The 17,363-nt window shown below is 61.0% G+C and overlaps 2 protein-coding genes across 4 annotated transcripts; one reads left to right on the top strand and one right to left on the bottom strand.

The window, feature by feature from the left end:
• Positions 1 to 673: 673 nt before the first annotated feature.
• Positions 674 to 2,811, top strand: MMP23B (matrix metallopeptidase 23B). Its single transcript, XM_054721171.1, has 8 exons — positions 674 to 854; positions 1,074 to 1,248; positions 1,328 to 1,467; positions 1,536 to 1,703; positions 2,011 to 2,175; positions 2,245 to 2,355; positions 2,439 to 2,565; positions 2,637 to 2,811. Exons 1-8 carry the CDS (start codon positions 689 to 691, stop codon positions 2,809 to 2,811), a joined length of 1,227 nt encoding a protein of 408 aa, XP_054577146.1. The 5' UTR covers positions 674 to 688.
• Positions 2,812 to 3,507: 696 nt separating this feature from the next.
• On the bottom strand, positions 3,508 to 17,076 carry LOC103295276 (cyclin-dependent kinase 11B). Of its 3 annotated transcripts, none has more exons than XM_054720904.1 (20): positions 17,002 to 17,076; positions 16,494 to 16,617; positions 15,629 to 15,744; positions 14,680 to 14,807; positions 13,229 to 13,367; positions 9,850 to 9,986; positions 9,280 to 9,402; positions 9,084 to 9,179; positions 8,841 to 9,002; positions 7,885 to 7,950; positions 7,124 to 7,293; positions 6,331 to 6,421; positions 5,519 to 5,640; positions 5,048 to 5,153; positions 4,773 to 4,894; positions 4,585 to 4,692; positions 4,392 to 4,508; positions 4,170 to 4,318; positions 3,903 to 4,092; positions 3,508 to 3,811 (listed from the first exon to the last, which is right to left on the bottom strand). In XM_054720904.1, the coding sequence occupies exons 2-20, from the start codon at positions 16,602 to 16,604 to the stop codon at positions 3,719 to 3,721; spliced, it is 2,346 nt and encodes a 781-aa protein (XP_054576879.1). In that variant the 5' UTR covers positions 16,605 to 16,617; positions 17,002 to 17,076; the 3' UTR covers positions 3,508 to 3,718. The 3 variants fall into 3 exon arrangements, with proteins under 3 accessions (XP_054576879.1, XP_054576878.1, XP_028016693.1); XM_054720903.1 differs by having other exon boundaries at positions 7,124 to 7,299; XM_028160892.2 differs by lacking the exon at positions 17,002 to 17,076 and adding an exon at positions 16,375 to 16,421 and having other exon boundaries at positions 7,124 to 7,299; positions 16,494 to 16,575.
• Between the last annotated feature and the right edge of the window lie 287 nt (positions 17,077 to 17,363).

The raw sequence follows: 17,363 nt of genomic DNA on the forward strand, positions 1-17,363 counted from the left end.
CAATGGGGGATTCCTGGCTCCCCGCAGCCCCTGCCCTTGGGCGCCGCCCCCCGCGGCCCCCTTGGGGTCACCCCGCGGGCCTCTTCCAGCTCTCGGTGGGACCCCTGCACACCCCCCTCCTGGCGCCACCTCCCAGCCGCTACCCCGCCTCTCTCCCCCCTCAGCCGCCCGGACTCACTTGCCACGTCCCTCCCGCCGTATCCCCGCCCCTCTCGCGGGGACCCTGCCCGGCCGGCGCCGGCGGACGTGTCCTGGGCTGAGGTTCCACTCCGGGGTCTCATTCGGTGTCCAGGGGGGTGGGGGATTCCATTGAGGAAAAAGCCTCCGGTCACTCAGCCCCAGCCCGTTTGGGGCCCCAACTGGCCGTCCCTGCCTTATGCTGAGCCCCTGGCGTCTGTCCCTTCCCGACAGCCGGGTACCTTCTCGCGTCTCCCCCACCCACACCCCCCGCCCAGCGTCCCCGCCCAGCGGGCCCTGCCCCGACCCCCGCCACCCACCCGCAGGCCGGGGTCCGGGCGCCAGCAGTGGGATGGCCAGCTGGTTTCCTTCAGGGGTGGCCGCCCCCGCCTCCCCACCCCCACCCCGGGGCTGTAATCCGAGCCGCCTCGGCGCCTCCCCCAGCTCCTCGCGCGCCTGCAGGCCCCGCAGCCCACGCGCCCGGAGCCCCCACAGCAAGTCCGCAGGCGCCATGGCCCGCGGGGCCTGCGTCCCCTGGGCGTCGTCGGGGGCCCGCGCTCAGGCCGGCTGGTGGGGGGCCGTGCTGGGCGCCCTGTGCCTGCTGCCCGCGCTCCTGCTGCTGGTCCGGCCGGGGGCCCCGCCGGCTGCCTGGCCCGCCGCAAGCGCAGCGCAGGTGAGTCCCTCCGGCGCCAGGGACAGCGCACGCGTCCGAGTGTCCGCGCGTCCACGGTGCCCAGCGGGTGGGGGTGGGGGCAGCGTCCCTCCAGCTCCGCCCACTGAGCCGCGGGTCTTCATACCCTTTTCCTTTCGGGCTGGAAAGGCGCTTGGGGTGGAAACAGGCAGCGCTCCCCCGCCTCCTGCACCCCGTCTCTGCCTCCCGTTTTGGAGTCGGGCAGCCCTGGCTGCCTCCTCAGAGCACTCGCTTCCCTTGAAGGAAGACGCCGCGACCCACCCCGCCGGTGCCCTCAGCACCCCGGGGCCCGGCCCGCTGCCGCCCCAGGCGCCCCGCAGACGCCGCTACACGCTGACCCCCGCCAGGCTGCGCTGGGACCACTTCAACCTCACATACAGGTGCGACCCTGGCCTGGGGGGGGGGGGGGGGGCGCGGCAGCAGCCTCGCCGCCACCCCTGACCTTGACCCCCACCCCAGGATCCTCTCCTTCCCGCGGAATCTGCTGAGCCCCAGCGAGACCCGGCGGGGCCTGGCCGCCGCCTTCCGCATGTGGAGTGACGTGTCCCCCTTCAGCTTCCGCGAGGTGGCCCCCGAGCAGCCCAGCGACCTCCGAATAGGTGAGCGCCGCGCCCCCGCCCCCCGCCCCCCCCCCCCGCCCGCCCCGCCTCAGCCCTGTGCTCCGCAGGCTTCTACCCGGCCAACCACACGGACTGCCTGGTGTCCGCGCTGCACCACTGCTTCGACGGCCCCACGGGCGAGCTGGCCCACGCCTTCTTCCCCCCGCACGGCGGCATCCACTTCGACGACAGCGAGTACTGGGTCCTGGGCCCCACGCGCTACAGCTGGAAGAAAGGTGACGGCGGGCGGCCCCCTGGGGGACCCTCGGGCCCTGGGGTCCCGGTGGAGGGCTGGGGGCAGGGCTGCGATTTGGGGTGAGGCAGGCCGGGAGGGGGCGGCTGAGGCCACAGGCCTGAGTTCCAGGAGCTCTGCGCCCCTCATCCCCACGCCGAGCGGAGCTGCATTCCTGGGGTGAGCTCACCGCCGCGCCGGCTGGGAACCTTCTTATCTGCCCAAGGCTGCGGCCCTGCAGACGGGCGGCGCACGGGGGGGCCGAGGCGGCGGGCGGCCGGGCCCCAGGCGCTGACCGGCGGGGCCTGCAGGCGTGTGGCTGACCGACCTGGTGCACGTGGCGGCCCACGAGATCGGCCACGCGCTGGGCCTGATGCACTCGCAGCATGGCCGCGCGCTCATGCACCTCAACGCCACGCTGCGCGGCTGGAAGGCGCTGTCGCAGGATGAGCTGTGGGGGCTGCACCGGCTCTACGGTGGGTGCCTGAGGCGGCGGTGGGGCGGGGGCGCGGGGCAGGCCCTGAGGCCAGGCCGCCCTCCGCTAGGCTGCCTGGACCGGCTGTTCGTGTGCGCGTCCTGGGCGCGGAGGGGTTTCTGCGACGCCCGCCGGAGGCTCATGAAGAGGCTGTGCCCCAGCAGCTGCGACTTCTGTTACGGTGCGGCCGGTCCCAGCGCGGGCGGGCGGGGCGGGGCGGGGGCGGGGCGCTCACCGGCCCCTCCCTCCCTCCCTCCCGCACAGAGTTCCCCTTCCCCACGGTGGCCGCCACCGTGCCGCCCCCCAGGACCAAAACCCGCCTGGTGTCGGAGGGCAGGAACGTGACCTTCCGCTGCGGCCAGAAGATCCTGCACAAGAAAGGCAAAGTGCAGTGAGTGACCCGCCCGGGGCGAGGGGGCGGCGGGCTGGGGTCTCCCCACTCAGCAGCCCCGCCCCCCGCAGCTGGTACAAGGACCAGGAGCCGCTGGAGTCCTCCTACCCCGGGTACCTGGCGCTGGGCGAGGCGCACCTGAGCATCATCGCCAACGCCATCAACGAGGGCACCTACACCTGCGTGGTGCGCCGGCGGCAGCGCGTGCTCAGCACCTACTCCTGGCGCGTGCGCGTGCGCCCCTGAGCCGCGCTGATAAAGGCTTTCTCTCTGACGTCTCCGCGCCTTTCTTGGGGGGCGGGGCCGTCTAGACCGAGCCCCGCTGGATGTGGGGAGCCTGGGGCCAGGACGCCCCGGCCCAGTCCAGTTAGAGCAGGAGCTGGAGGCAGGGAGGGGCCGGCCCTCGTGGGGCCAGAGACCAACCACTTGGTCCCGGACTGTGGGGCGGGCTCAGGGCCGGCGCAGGGAGGCACACCAGCCCCTCTCCATTTCACCCCCTTTTTTAAATATATATATTTTTATTGATTTTTTACAGGGAGGAAGGGAGAGGGAGTTAGAAACATCGATGAGAGAGAAACTGCCTCCTGCACACCTCCCACTGGGCATGTGGCCGCAACCAAGGTACATGCCCTTGATCGGAATTGAACCTGGGACCCTTGAGTCTGCAGGCCGACGCTCTATCCACTGAGCCAAATAGGTCAGGGCCCATTTCACTGAATCTTAAAAGGTGTGACCACCTCCTACGAAACCCACTGAGGCTGCGTGCCCAGCTGTGGGCGCTGCCCACGCAGGAGCCTCAAGATTCAAGGCTGAAATCACAGCCAGGATCTGACAGCACATGTGCGCGCACACCCGTGTGTGTGTGTGTGTGTGTGTGTGTGTGTGTGTGTGTGTGGCTGTGCCCTCTGCACTGGCTCCCCCTCCTCGTGTGGAAGTGTGAGAAATCTGAACAGAGAGCCTTTTCTTCCACAAGGAAATGAGATTTAATTCTACAAATTTACAAGCCAAGACGAAATGTGGAAAACGAGGCCAGCAGTTCGACTTGAGGCCACTTCACCGCGGCCAGTCATCTGGGCAGGACCCGGGTCTGACCCACAGGCTGCCTCCGCTCCTGCCCCTGGTCCCACTGTTGGTCTGGGGTCCACTCTGAACCTCAGAACTTGAGGCTGAAGCCAGGGCCTGCGGCCGAGGCCCCCTGGTTGGTGGTGGTGAGATGGAATCCGGTCTCCTTCAGGTCATCGTCACCCTGGGGAGCAAGCGGCACCGTGGGGCCCTGGCCGGGCCAGCTAACCTCAGGGACACCCCCACACCGTCCCCCCTGCCTACACGCCCCTCACCAGCTGGCTGTAGCCGAGGCCTCCCTCGGGGGGTCTCGGGCTGGTGCCACGCTTCACCCTTTGCTGTTCGCTCTTGGCGGGCCACGTGGGGAACATCGAGGGGTCAATGGGGAGGGGGGTCTCACGGAAATACTCGTGCTTGAGGCCGTCCTCTGCGCTGACCCTCCGCCCAGGAAAGTAGGTCAGGAACCTGGGAGAACAAGGCACTTGGAGCCCAGGGAGGAGGCTGGGGAAGGCCCCCCCTCCCCCGCCCCCGCAGTGGCTCACTTGTTCATGAGGTCGAAGCCCTGGTCGGAGAGCAGCGCCCCGAAGCGCTTGCGCAGGTTGTTGTAGGGGTACTCGGTGAAGGTCATCTTCTTCACGGCCGGCAGCTCGTTGTAGCCGGGCCAGATCTTCTCACTAGGCGTCCCCAGGTCCTGAGAGAGGGATGTCTCAGAACAGCCATGCCCAGCAGCGCCCCCCCGCCCCCTGCACGGCGCCCTGACCCACCTTAAACACTTTGTTGATCTGATCAATCTCCGACTTCCCAGGGAACAGGGGCTTCTGCGTCAGCAGCTCCCCGAAGATGCAGCCCACGGACCACATGTCCACGGCCGTGGAGTACTCCTGGGGACAGGGACACGCTCAGGGGCCAGCGGGACCCAGCGCAGGGGGGGCAGGCCCCACCCAGCCCAGCACGTACCTTGGCCCCCAGCAGCAGCTCTGGGGCGCGGTACCACAAGGTGACGACGACAGGGGTGTAGGCCTTCAGAGGAGACCCATACTCGCGTGCCAGCCCGAAGTCCCCCACCTGCAAGGATAGTGGGGCTGGGAGCGGGCACCAGGGGCTGCGCTCACCTGGGGCTGCAGCTCGCCAGGGGCTGCGCTCACCTTGAGGATGCCGGCGTGGCTCAGCAGCAGGTTGGAGGTCTTGAGGTCACGATGCAGGATCCAGTTGTCATGCAGGTGCTTCACGCCGCACAGCAGCTGGATCATCAGCGTCTTCACCTCCCCTGGGCGAGAGGCATGGTGCTCTCACCCGTGGACACCCCAGCCCAGTGTGGCCTCACATGCACTCACACACATGCACTCATGCATGCAGGGGTCCTAGGGGACAGGCCGAGGCCATCTCTATGGCTGGCACAGCTGTAGCCCCGCCCACTCACCTGGCAGGAACGGCTGCTTCATAGTCTCCATCAGGCTCTTGAGGTCGTGCTCCACGTAGTTCATCACGATGTAGATCTTGTCCATGTTGCTGCCCACGACGATCTCCTAGGACAGTGGTCGGCAAACTCATTAGTGAGCAGAGCCAAATATCAACAGCACGACGATCGAAATTTCTTTTGAGAGCCGAAAACCGACTTCTGCGCATGGGCCACGAAGTTTCAATCGCACTGTACGTGCGCGCCCGCACGTGGTATTTTGTGGAAGAGCCACACTCAAGGGGCCAAAGAGCCGCATGTGGCTCGAGAGCCACAGTTTGCCGACCACTGTCCTAGGAAACGAGACCAGGCCGGTGGCCCCGCGCCCCTGACCTAACCACCAGCTGCCCCGACGGTTGACCCCAGGGCAGCACTAGGTGAGGGCTGGGAAGCGCCCGACACGACTGGAGCCACAGGCATGGGCGGGCCGCCTACCCTGACGGTCACGATGTTGGGGTGCTGCGCCTTGAGAATGGTGTTGATCTCCCTCAGCGACGTGATCGGAAAGCCCTCCTTCTCCTTCTCCATTTTCAGCCGCTTCAGAGCCACAATCTCATCTGAAGACAGTGCAAAGACGGTGCTGACGCCTTCCCGCGGGCGGGGTGGACCGGGACTCAGGTGGTGCTTTAACGGGGAGCTCGCACGTGTGGGAGCCAGGAAGTCCCAGCTGTGTCCACGCGGAACACGAGCACATTCCAGACCAGTCTCCTTGGCACCTGCTGTGACCCTGGCACAGAGCCGACCTCGACACCCCACCTCAAGCATTCACCAGGGACTCGGCTCAGACATCACTCTGCCCACCCGAGACCCGGCCAAGACTGGGCACAGAAACGCCCACACCTGTTCAGGGCCGTCACTCAAGGCTGGTGCACCCTCCCCTGTGGAGCCGTCACCTGCTGTCACAACCAAACAGGAGAGTCTCCTGGCCAGGCCGCCCTTGGCCTCTGGAGGCACCAAGGGTTCAGCTGCTCCGACTGTCGCCTGGGAGTCAAGCCTGGTGCAGGCCGGGCAAGGCCAGGCCACCGCCAACACCAGGGGGCACTCCCGGGATCACAGGGACTGTGTGTCCATGACCTTGAAGCTGAAGGGCCAGGGGCCAGGGCGCACATCCCAGCTCCCTGCCCGTGGCCCCACCTCCCTCAGAGGAGCATGGAGGCCGCCCAGGGCACGCCCAAGGACACTCCTTCAGGCAACCCCATCCCTGCCCGTCTCCCCTTCCCCTTGGGGCCACGCGAGAGCCTCCCCACCTGTCTTCTTGTCCTTGGCTCTGTACACCACCCCGTAGGTGCCCTCCTCAATCCTGTTCAGGCACTGGAACTCCTCCACACTGCGACAGCCCTGCAGGAGGCACTGCGTGAGGAGTGGCAGCCGTGGCGCAGACACCCGACATCGGGGGAGGAGGGGGGTCGGGGGGGGGGGGGGCAGGAGTTTTGGTGTCCGGCACCCACCAGCTCCACCGCCCCTGCACGGGCTCTGCTGGGTCCGAGAAGCCACCCTTGGGTGCGGAGCCACGTGCAGGGCTAGAGCCGTCCTGTCACGTGTGGCCAGGGCCCAAGGCTCAGAAGCCCCTCAGCAGAGCCGCTAAGGAAGCTGGGATGGCCGAGGGCCCGGAGAGAACCCTGCCGCCCCCGGCCCCAAGCGGGTGGAGGCCTCAGTGGTGTTGCTACTCACCCCCCTGGGGACCCGCTCCTCCCCGAGCCCCCCGCGGTGCCCCCATTACTGGTATTTCCCCAAACAGAAGTGCACGCCGCCTCCTGCCATCCCCCACACACTGGGCAAGGCCCTGGCAGGGGTGACCATCGAGCCAGCCTCTCACCGCTGCCTGCCTTCCACACGGCACCCTGGCTCTGTGCAGGGGCCTGGGGAGCGGTGCTGCGGGCAAGAGGCCAGACCACGACCAGGGGCACAAAGGAGGCCGGTGGCCGAGCCCGGCCGTGACTGTCACTGCACTCAGGACCAACCCCGACCCGGCCCCCGGCTCTGCTCCCTGCCCCCCGGCCCCTCATGACCAGCGGAGGAGCCGGCGTGGGGGCGCCTGACCTGCAGGGCGGGCAGGTACTTGGGCAGCTCCTGCTTGAGCTCGATGGGCGACAGGGCTGGGGAGTCGGGCACGAACTCGCCTTCGGTCAGCGCGGTGCTGTGGGGGGTGCCCTCGCCCACCTCTTCTTCCCCTTCTTCACTGTCCCCGGAATCTCGGTCAAATCGTGACTCTGGAACTTCCAAGTATAAACCGATCATGGAACCAGGACTGAGCCACTGTCACAGCCCCTTCCTGGTCGGGGGGGGGGGGGGGGAACGGGACGGGACACACACACCAAGAAGCCACGCGGCAGCGGCCCCGGGTGCCTGCTACATGAGAGCTGCTTCCCTGGACTGAGGGCACCTTGGCCTTGGGGCCCGCCGGTCGGGCCACGGCCACTGAGCCACTGACTAGATGCTGAGCTCCGAGGAGGCACCCCTGGAACTTACCAGGCCCAAGGGCTCAGCTTAGCTGCCTGCAGGCCACGCCGCCCGTGTGGCCTTGCCGTCAGCCCTGGCAGTGCCCTGCCTCCTGCAGTCCAGCCCCAGCGGCACTCAGCACTGTCCCTACAGGCAGTGTGGGGCTGCGTGTGGGCCCAGGTCTCAGCAGGCAGCCCAGCCCTGGGACAAGGGCAGGACAGGAATGGCCTGTGGCTTCTGGGGCCCGGCATCCTTGGAGGAGGTTATTTGAACAGAGTGCCACACGCAGGCCCACAGCTTTGAGACGTCCTCCCCGCACGTAGGGATGGATGAGGGAGGAACGACAGGGTAAGGCCTCTTACCAACGAGGATGTGGTTCTCGGCCTCTCGCTCTTCGTCGTCGCTCATCTCTTCCTCACTCACCTCCTCTGCAAGAGAGCAGCGTCCACTGTGTCCCCCTCCTGGCAGTGCCATCCAGCAGGCTCTGGTCTGCTCCTCCCAGGGGCCCCATGTAAGTCCCAGACAACAAGGTGTTTTCAATTTGCAAGTTTAAAAAAAAATCAGACTTCGTCCTGGCCGGTGGGTAGAGCGTCGGCCTGCGGACCGAAGAGTCCTGGGTTCGATTCCGGTCAAGGACACGTAAGTTGGTTTCAGGCTGCTGCCTGGCCCAGGGCGTCATGCAGGAGGCAACCAATCGATGTGTTTCTCTCACATCAATGTTTCTCTCTTCCACTCTCCCTAAAAATCAATGGAAAAATATCCTTGGGGGAGGATTAACAAAAAAATAAATGAAATGGAAGTTTAAAAAACAAATTAGACTTCTAATTATTTTTCTTCGTTCCCAGAACTCTATCCAAATACACGATTGTGTGCCCTAGCTGGGTGGTCAGTGGTGAGAGCACTGTCCCCATACACCAAGGTTGCAGGCTCGAACCCCAGTCATGGCACATGCAAGAATAAGCATAAATAAGAGGAACAACAAGTTGATGTTTCTCTCTCTCAAATGAATAATAAATCCTATATAATAAAAGCCTAATATGCAAATTGACCGAACAGTGGAACAACTGATGGAACAGGTCGCTATGACCCACACTAACCACCAGGGGGCAAACGCTCAACACAGTAGCTGCCCCCAGCCTGCAGGCCCAGGCCAGCCAAGGCAGGTGCCAGAGCCCGCCCCCTCTCCACCCCGATCGCCCCGCAGATCAGCCCTGATCGCCAGCCAGGCCTAGGGACCCTACCCACGCAAGAATTTCGTGCACCGGGCCTCTAGCAATGGGTTACAAAAACCACACACAGTTGTGCCCTGCGTTCTCACCTGCCGACTGTCCAGACACGTCCTCAGAGTTGCTCCCGGTCTCCTCCTCCTCCTCCTCCTCTTCTTCTTCTTCCTCCTCCTCCTCCTCCGATTCTTCACTGCTGCTCCCCTCCTCCTCCTCTTCCTCCTCTTCCTCCTCCTCAGAACCCGACCCTGATTCCGCTGTAGGCAGCAGACAGCAGGAGTGAACCTGTGGCCCTCCTGTGCAGCAGGGCGTCTGGGCTCGGCCAGGAGCGCGGCTACCTGAGGAGGACTCGGCCGAGCTGGTCTTCCGCTCGTTGTCGCTGATGTCTTGTAGGTCAGACAGCAGGTCTCTCTCTTCCATCTTCTCTTCTTTCACTTACGAAGCAAACCACCAAAGGTGAGTTCAGGAAAATACTTTTTAAATCCCCAGCAAAGACCTACACCAGAGGCACCAGCAGGCACTGCCCGGCCTCACCTGGCTTCCGGCCTTCTCCCAGCTCAAACCTCTCCCGCGGAGGCCGGGGCGGGCTGCGGCTCCAGTGGCTGGCCTTCACTTTCTCGCCGTAGTCCTCTCGCATTGCTCGGTGATGCGCAGACACTGGCACCAGCACAGAACAGGAGACGGCGTTGGCAGCAGCTTCTTCCCACCAGGGCCCTCCGTGCCTCCCCACCCACATCACCCTGCACCCTCGCTGAGGGGACGGCCCACGTGTGCGCAGGGCAGACACCACCACGGCACACACACTTGCTAATGGCACCCGGGGCAGAGGCTAGGGAGCCAAGGAAAGCAAGCTCCGACCTGGAGGCCAGGAGCCAACCCCGAGGATCCAGGTGGCCCCCCACCTCAGACCCATCAGAAAGGGCCAGGAATCACCTCCTCAGGCCTGTGCTCCACCACCAGGGTCCCAGGACACGGACAGGCTGTCAAGCGCCAGGCGAGTGGCGGCCCCTGGGGTGCAGCTCCACCGCACGTGGGACCGGCCCACCGCTGACAGGCCCACCTCTGCCCGCCGCCCGGGCTCCGGAGCACCCACCGCAGGCGCACCTTCCCTGCGGGCCTCCCGCTCCTTGCGCCGCTCCTCCGCACGCCGCTCCCGCTCCTTCTGCTCCCGCTGCTCCTTCTGCTGCTCCCGCAGCTTGCGCTCCCGCTCCCGCTTCCTTTCCAGCTGCTCCAGGCGGTCCCTGCAACAAGCACATGCCAGCTTCTTCCCCGGAAAGGTGCTTTTTTCACTCCCCACCCCGTGCTTTTGCTCGGATTTGTAAGCTGCCTCTTTAAGCTGTTCAATCCATGGCGAGCGTCTTAAAAGCAAAACGTGTGAGCAAGCACATCCTGAGGAGGCGCTCCCCGAGCACAGCCGAGTGAAGAGCTGGGACAGGAGGCAGGGCCCGCTAGGAATAAACCCACTGGTTCTGGAAGGTTCCACGTTCCCAGTCACCAGGTCTAAGACGCCTCAAGACTCTCCCAAGCATGTATTACAGCCCTGGCTACATCCACCTGCACACGAGGTGTGCCTCCAAGGCTACAGGGTGATGGTGGGAGCCGGGGAAGCCGCTTCCAGGGGAGGTGCCACTCGAGTAAGGAAACACTAGTGACCAAAATCCGTGTGGGGCTGCACCGTAAGGCGGCCAAATAGTGTGCCGTGATCACACGGGACTCCCACAGCTCTAGGAAGCCCCATCACAACCGGAAAGCTAACTCATCTTTATAAACATGAACCATCAGACGCCTGCAAACACGAGCACAAGCAAAACACGGCGAGGACAGCCACGGCCCGTGGCCGTCAGCCCTGGACCATGCTGCCCCAGCAGCTTCACCACCCGGCGGCTGGACCAAGGGTCCCGGGCTGCAGGTGCCGTTCTCTCGCTGCCTGGGCCCCGCCCAGTTCGAGGTAAAGCTGAGGTAGAATTTACATGTAAAATTCAACCACTGAACCCACTTTTTCATAAATTTATGAAATTGTGCAGCAATCACGGCAGTCCTAAAGCCCCCGTCACCGCCTGGCCCGGCGCCCGTGGCCAGGCCCCACCGCACCATCTGCTCGTCTTTCCTGGGCCTCTCCCTGCTGCTGCTCTGGGCTGTTTGCTGTTCTGCCCTCGTTTCTGAGGTGGACGCTCAGGTGACCGACTGGACACCTTCCTGTTCTGACATCAGTGCTTAAAGCCAGAGCTTCTCCTCGAGGCAGCTCCAGCTGCGCCCTCAGTTCTGACAGGGCTTTGTTTTCGCTTAGAACAGTTTCTATTTTTTTTTAATAATTTCTTTGGGCCACAGGTTATTCAGAAATGGCTGTTGGATTTCCAAACATTTGGGGACTTCCCTTTGTTGCTGACTTCCACCTTAATTACTGCGTGGTGAGTGGGCACACTTTGTATAACTTCACTTCTCTTAAGTCCCAAGTCTGTTGTATAGCCTTACATATAACCTGTTAGAAAATGTCCCATGAGCTCTTGAAATGAGTGTCTTCTGCAGCTGTGGGTGGGATGCTGAGCACGTGTTAGATTGGGTTGGTTGGCAGTATTTTCCAAAATTTCTATGACGTTGATTTTCTCTCCTTGTCCTATGACGAGCAGACATTTCTAACGGTGACCAGCTGTTCTCGGCTTTATGCCTCTTGGGCTCTCACAGGTGCGTGAGATTCACCGCTGTCCCACCTCTGCCCTGATGGACGTGTGCAGCTTGCTGTTCTGAAGCCCTCTGGGCAGCCCTGGTCTTGGCCTCTGTTCTCTCATCAGGAAGCCACTCCAGCTCTCCGTGGTGCTGTCTGCACGGTGTGCCTTTCGCCAGCCTTTTACGTTCAACCAATTTTTGCCTCTGACTCTAAGGTGTTCCTCTTACAGACAGCATGTAGTTGGGCCTTACTTTTCTGACAATCTCACCGTTGTCTGGGGTAAGAGACCACCTCCCCGTGAACAGAACTATGGATCTGGCTGGACTTGTTTTTCGCTCTTCGTTTCCTCTACGTCTTCTTTTGGTTCCTCTGCTCCTCTGACTTGGACTTAAGGGCCTTCAGCACCGCTGTGATTCTGCTTTCTCCTCGCGCCTGTTAGGGCTCTTGGGTGCATCTCACGAGATTAACACTAAGTCCATTCCCGGGAAACAGCGACAGTCCCAGGCCCCTTCCCTGCTCCTCTGGGCAGCCTATGCGTGTTACACATGGCACGACAAGTGTCTGTGTAATTACTGTGTTCTACAATCCCATGTCTTTTGCAGAAGAGAGGAGGTGAGAAGAAACATACTCACCGGTTCCTTTACGTTAACCCACTTTCACCGTTCCCAGGGCTTGTCTTTTCTCCCCGTGGATTCGATGCCGAATGGAGTCATTTCCATTCGGCTGTGGGGTCCACCGGTCCACGTGCACCTGCTGAAGAACCGTTTTGCGGGACACACAGTCCTTGCTGAGTTTCTCAGTGTGAGCACGCAGACCGTGCCTCTGGCCTCCAGGGCCAGCAGCTCTTCTGTGGAGACAGTGTCTCTCCTGCTGCCTCTCAAGACCTCCCACCGGCTCTCGCCAGACGGACTCCGTCTTTCTGTACTTGGGGGTTCGCTCTCTTTGGAAATCTAGATGATTCTCATCAAATCGGGGAAGGTTTCAGTGGTCGTGTGTAAACCATCCTTGCCCTCCACTCCCCGGGCGGCCGTCACCTGGAACGTCCTGCGATTCCTGAGGCTCTGCCCTCGGAGCACACTGATCTGCCATTCCGCCTTCTCCTCCCGCTTCCCCTCTCTTCTGAAGCCAAGACGGCTACATCTGGACAGTTTCTACTGGCGCTTTTCTTCCGTAACAGGAGTCGTGCTTTCTGACTTCCGTGTTCATCTCAAAACATTCTGTTGAAAGTGGACATTTTAGATGATGTTGTAGCAACTCTGGATTCTAACTTGTCCTCCCAGGTGTCGCTGTTTAAATCTGTGAACTCGGTCTCCCTTGCAATGTAGCCGCTGCTGCCGTTTTCCATGTTCCTTTTATTTTCAAGCCCGGCTCCCGTGGGGTCTGCACAGCTGTATGATCAGCCCACACTGGACAGTCAGCACGGGCGTGGCAAACACGGATGTTTCACATGCTACGCGCGCACCGACACGGCGAGGGCTGTGCCCACCTCGCAGTGGTCTCAGACCTTTACCTCCTGGCCTCAGCTTCTCCCTCAGCCAAGCTCTTCTCACACACCTTCCTCAGATGCTGCTCCGCTCAGCCGGGCTGCCGGGCTGTGGGCCCACCCACCTGCTTCCTTTCCTCACAGCAGGCCACCTCCCAGGCATTTTCTGGAAATGACCTCGATGCAGAGTGGCCCCAGTCTATACCCCCATCTATTGGGCTGTGGCCCTGTCATGCCCCAAGCGGCACAAGCCTGTTCCAGATGCCGTTCTCACTGCTTGGATGGGATGCTGACCGTCACCAGCACCGAGAGCCCCCCACAAGCAAGCCCGTTACCTCTCTCTCCGGGAATGTTCTCTCGCCATCTCCCGCCGCTTCTGCCTCTCCCACTCGCGGCGAGCTTTGTCCTGCTCCTCTCGGTGCCGCTTCCGGCGCTCGTGCTCTCTCTCCTTCTCCTTCACTCTGGCATGCTTGCCTAACGAGAGAGAGAGAGAGAGAGAGAGAGAGAGAGAGAGAGAGAGAGAGAGAGACGGGAAAGAGAGGAGGGAAAGAGAGGGACAGAGGGGGGGGGAGGGAGGGAGGGAGAGAGGGAGGGGAGAGAGAGGGAGAAAGGGGAGAGGGAGAGAGACAGAGAGAGGGGGAAGAGAGGGAGGGAGAAAGAGGGAGAGAGAGAGAAAGAGAGAGAGAGAGAGAGAGAGAGAGAGAGAGAGAGAGAGAGGTCACATGAAGAAACCTAACTTGCTAACACTTATGTGGAAATATAAAGCAAAGAAAAAATAACTAATGACTGGGATTAATTAATACAATGGAACCTGGTTTCTTGAACTTATTAATTCATTCGTTCTGGAAGGCTGCTTGAAAACCCAATCATTTTTTCCCATTAGAAATCATGTTAATTTAATTAATTCGTTCCAGACCCCCAAATGATTCCGTTTTAACCTTTCTTATATACAGTACATGTCTATTGTACTGTTTATCTATAAAAAAAGCTAAAAACAAGCATGTAAAATGTAAATGAAAATTTAACAAAAAGGAAAGGAAATGTACAGTAAAAAAATTTAACAATTTGTTAAGTTTAACAAAATTTAACAATTTAACATAAGCAAAAAGCCACAAAAATGTTCACAGCACAATATCCTGAGATGGTAACGGTGGTAAACTGACCCACATTCAGATTCTCTCCTCGTCACCTGAGAGACCATACAGGTTCGGCACGAAAGGGCTGTTAGGTTGAGAAGCGAATTATTCGAGGTGAGAGATGTTGGAGAAACAAGGTTCCGCTGTATTCTTAAAACTTTCTGTATTGAATAAACTATGATTAGACTGTATATTATTTCCATAATTCAAGAAGTCACCATTCATAAAGCACAGAGTTACAAGACTATGCTCATCAAGTGCACGTGAAACAGTGAGCCTAAATCACGCCCAGGCCGCCGTCCCACGTCCCTCGGCAGCTCTTGGTGTTGTGTGATAGCAAAGCCATTGTTTGGGCTTTTTTAAGCACCCAACTTTCAGCTACAGCAATTCAGCATTGAACAGTGTGTTTTTCCCCTACATTTGAGAATTAAGACAATTTTATACGTATACTACCACAAAACTATGTCCTGTCAGGAAAAAGAACGGCCAAAGGAAAATGAAATAGCTATTCAGAAGGATTTACAATAAACTCATGATTTAGCAAAAACTTCACTTTCTCTCCTCTCCCCGCTGTGTTCTGGGGCAGGAGGCTGTGACCGAGGAGACAGGCCACACGTGAACACGACACAAAGAAAACAGACGCTCTGTACCCCCTTCTGCCGAATGACTGCGGTGCCGACGCTTCTCTTTCCGCTTCTCATCTTTCCTGTGATGAGCTTTTTCTTTCCGTGACATCTGCTGGGGCGGTTTGATGGCCAGAGAGTCATCTTCCTCTCCTCTGAAACGAGACAAAGCAGCGCCCATCACGCTCGGGAAGTCGCGGAGAGCCGGGGTGCGATGGAGCATCTCCCACACAGAAGGCAGGACTCAGATGAGCAATAAAATGGAATCGGAACCATTATTTAAAAATTATGTTAACGATGACACGTAAGCCAAGACTTAAATTAAATGGACTCCTGTGAGAAGTGTGAGAAATCACTGTGGCACACGGAACAAAAACACCTGAGGAAACGCTAGGGGGTGACGGACAAGTTCCTTATCTTGACTGTGGAAGCAGATTCCATGCGTGTAGAACTGCCACATTGCGTGTTTTAAATATGTGCAGTTCATTTTGTCATTTATACCCCAACAAAGCTGTTTTTTAAAAAGGCCCCCGTTTTGATCAAACCAAAAGTCATTGAACAGTATTTTCAATCGCCTATATGACCACAATCTTGGGAGAATTCACAGCCTCTGCCTTTCTACCTTCTCTTCTGGTCATGTGCCTTTAATTACCAGAGGGATCAGAGAAGGAAACGAGTGAGGACACCCCGCCCTGGGAGGACGTGCTGCTCCGGACCCCGCCGCTGCTTCGCGGCCTGTGCAAACCTCAGGCAGCGACTGCCGCGCAGCAGGAGCACTCACCTGCCTGTGTGAACGCACCGCAGAGAGGAAACAGTCTCCCACAAGGAGGGGGTGCGGAAGTGGACATCACACTAGAGCCCGTTTCCATGGTGAACTCAAGGTCCTGGCAGCAAGCTCCTCCCAAGGTCCCTGAGAAAGCCCCCGGCCCCCCCCCCCCCCCAGCCACCGGCGGCTGTGCACCGCGCCTGCGCTCACCTGTCCTCCATGGAGTCCTCCCTCCTGTAGGGCGAGTTCCTGATGGTGATCTCCATGCGGTGGTCCCTCAGCTCCCCCTCCTCAAGGGAATCCCGCTTGGAATCCCGGTCATCAGACTACGGAGCAAGGAGAGAGCCGTTTCCCTCACAGGCAAGTGCCTCCGGTTCGTGACAGTCCACCTGCCGCCAACCCAAACCCAACTCCCACATACACTCGGGAACTTTACCTACAAATACCACTAAGGTTTTATACTCAAAACACAGGGAGACTCCCATTCAAATCCCAAGACATGAAAACCACGACTCTGTAACCCAGAGCCCGCGGTGAATGTTTAAAACGGGCGCATGTAACCGGGCATCAGCCTCTATGCCAAGGACCCGACTGCTCGGGCGCCAATTGGGCCCTAAGGCGCAGGAAGCACTGCGTCCGCGCGGGGCAGAGACCCATCTCATCAGCAGAGCCCCGATGCCCCTTCCGCATCCCCGGGGGGTTTGAGGATGTTATGATGCAAACCAGGGAAGCCGCCAAGCACGGGTAGCGAGGGCCAGGCAACCCCCTGCACTGATGCCCGGGGAGGGGTCAGAGGTGCTGATTAAGGAGGCGAGAAAAGCTAGTCCCATCGCACAGGTGGCTTCGGGGCGAACACTCTCTCCTCCGCACACAGCCTTAGTGGGTTATCGCTCTGCCCTCCACCTACAGCCAGTGCCTGAGCGTTTGTTAATTTTCAGGGTAGATGTTGGGCTCACCTGCGACATTTGGAAGGACAAAAGAACGTCACCGAAGTAGCGTTGTTCTAATGGAAAAACGAGGGCAAAGAAATTAAATCTCCTTTAAGAAAACCCCGGACTTAAAAAACATGGCTTACATTTTTTAAGCGCTTTATCTCTGCCTTCTCCTCTTGCTCCTTCCGTCGCTTCTTCTCCTGGAGAATCTCATCTAAGGTCTTCACTTTCCAAGAGTCCTTTTCATCACCCATTGGAGTGAAGCCACTGCCGACACAAGCGGGGCAGCGTCAGGACCCGGCGCCGGCGCGTCGCGCTCGGGGCCCGCGGAACCGCCCTCGGGCTGCGCCCTTCCCGCCAACCCGGGTCGGGCCGCCGCTGCGCCGATTCACGGGTCCGGGTTCGGCAGGCACGGCCCGCGGGCCTCGCGGTGCAGGACGCGGCTCTAGGCGAGCGCGGCTTCCGCCCCCGGACAGCGGCCTTCGGCTCCGCGGACCCGCCGCGTTCCCCGGGGGGAGGGTCCGGCGGGTCGGATCCGGGGAGCGTGATGCCCTCGCTGCCTCGATCGCAAGGCCCACGCGGGCGGGCGGGACGAGGGAGCGGGAGCGTCGCCCGCCCGGCTCGAGAGCTCGGGGAGCGGCCGCTACTCACCCCTGCGCCGCCGCCGCTGCTGGTCCGGAGCCTGAGGAGAAACTGCGCCCGGCGCGCGCCCCGAGCGTCGTTACTTCCTGCGTCGGCGCGGGATGATGACGTCAGGGGGACCAGAGCAGCCGGTTCCGGCCGGAGACTAGGGCTCTTGTGCGTCACTTCCGGCCTCGGCGCGGTCTGATGACACGGGCGGTGGAGCTCGTCCGGGCGGCCCCCTTCCCCCCGTCGTCCCTCGCGGCCCGGTCGCCGTCTTGGCCGGGGCACTGGTCGCTGGCGCCCCCTGGTGGGCTCTTGCCCTGCGGCGCCGACCGGAGCCCGGAGCCCGCTGCCCACGGCTGGGCCGGGGTGGACCGGCGCTCACGCGG

This window comes from Eptesicus fuscus, chromosome 9 (assembly GCF_027574615.1).
Source record: "Eptesicus fuscus isolate TK198812 chromosome 9, DD_ASM_mEF_20220401, whole genome shotgun sequence".
Lineage (NCBI taxonomy): Eukaryota > Metazoa > Chordata > Mammalia > Chiroptera > Vespertilionidae > Eptesicus > Eptesicus fuscus.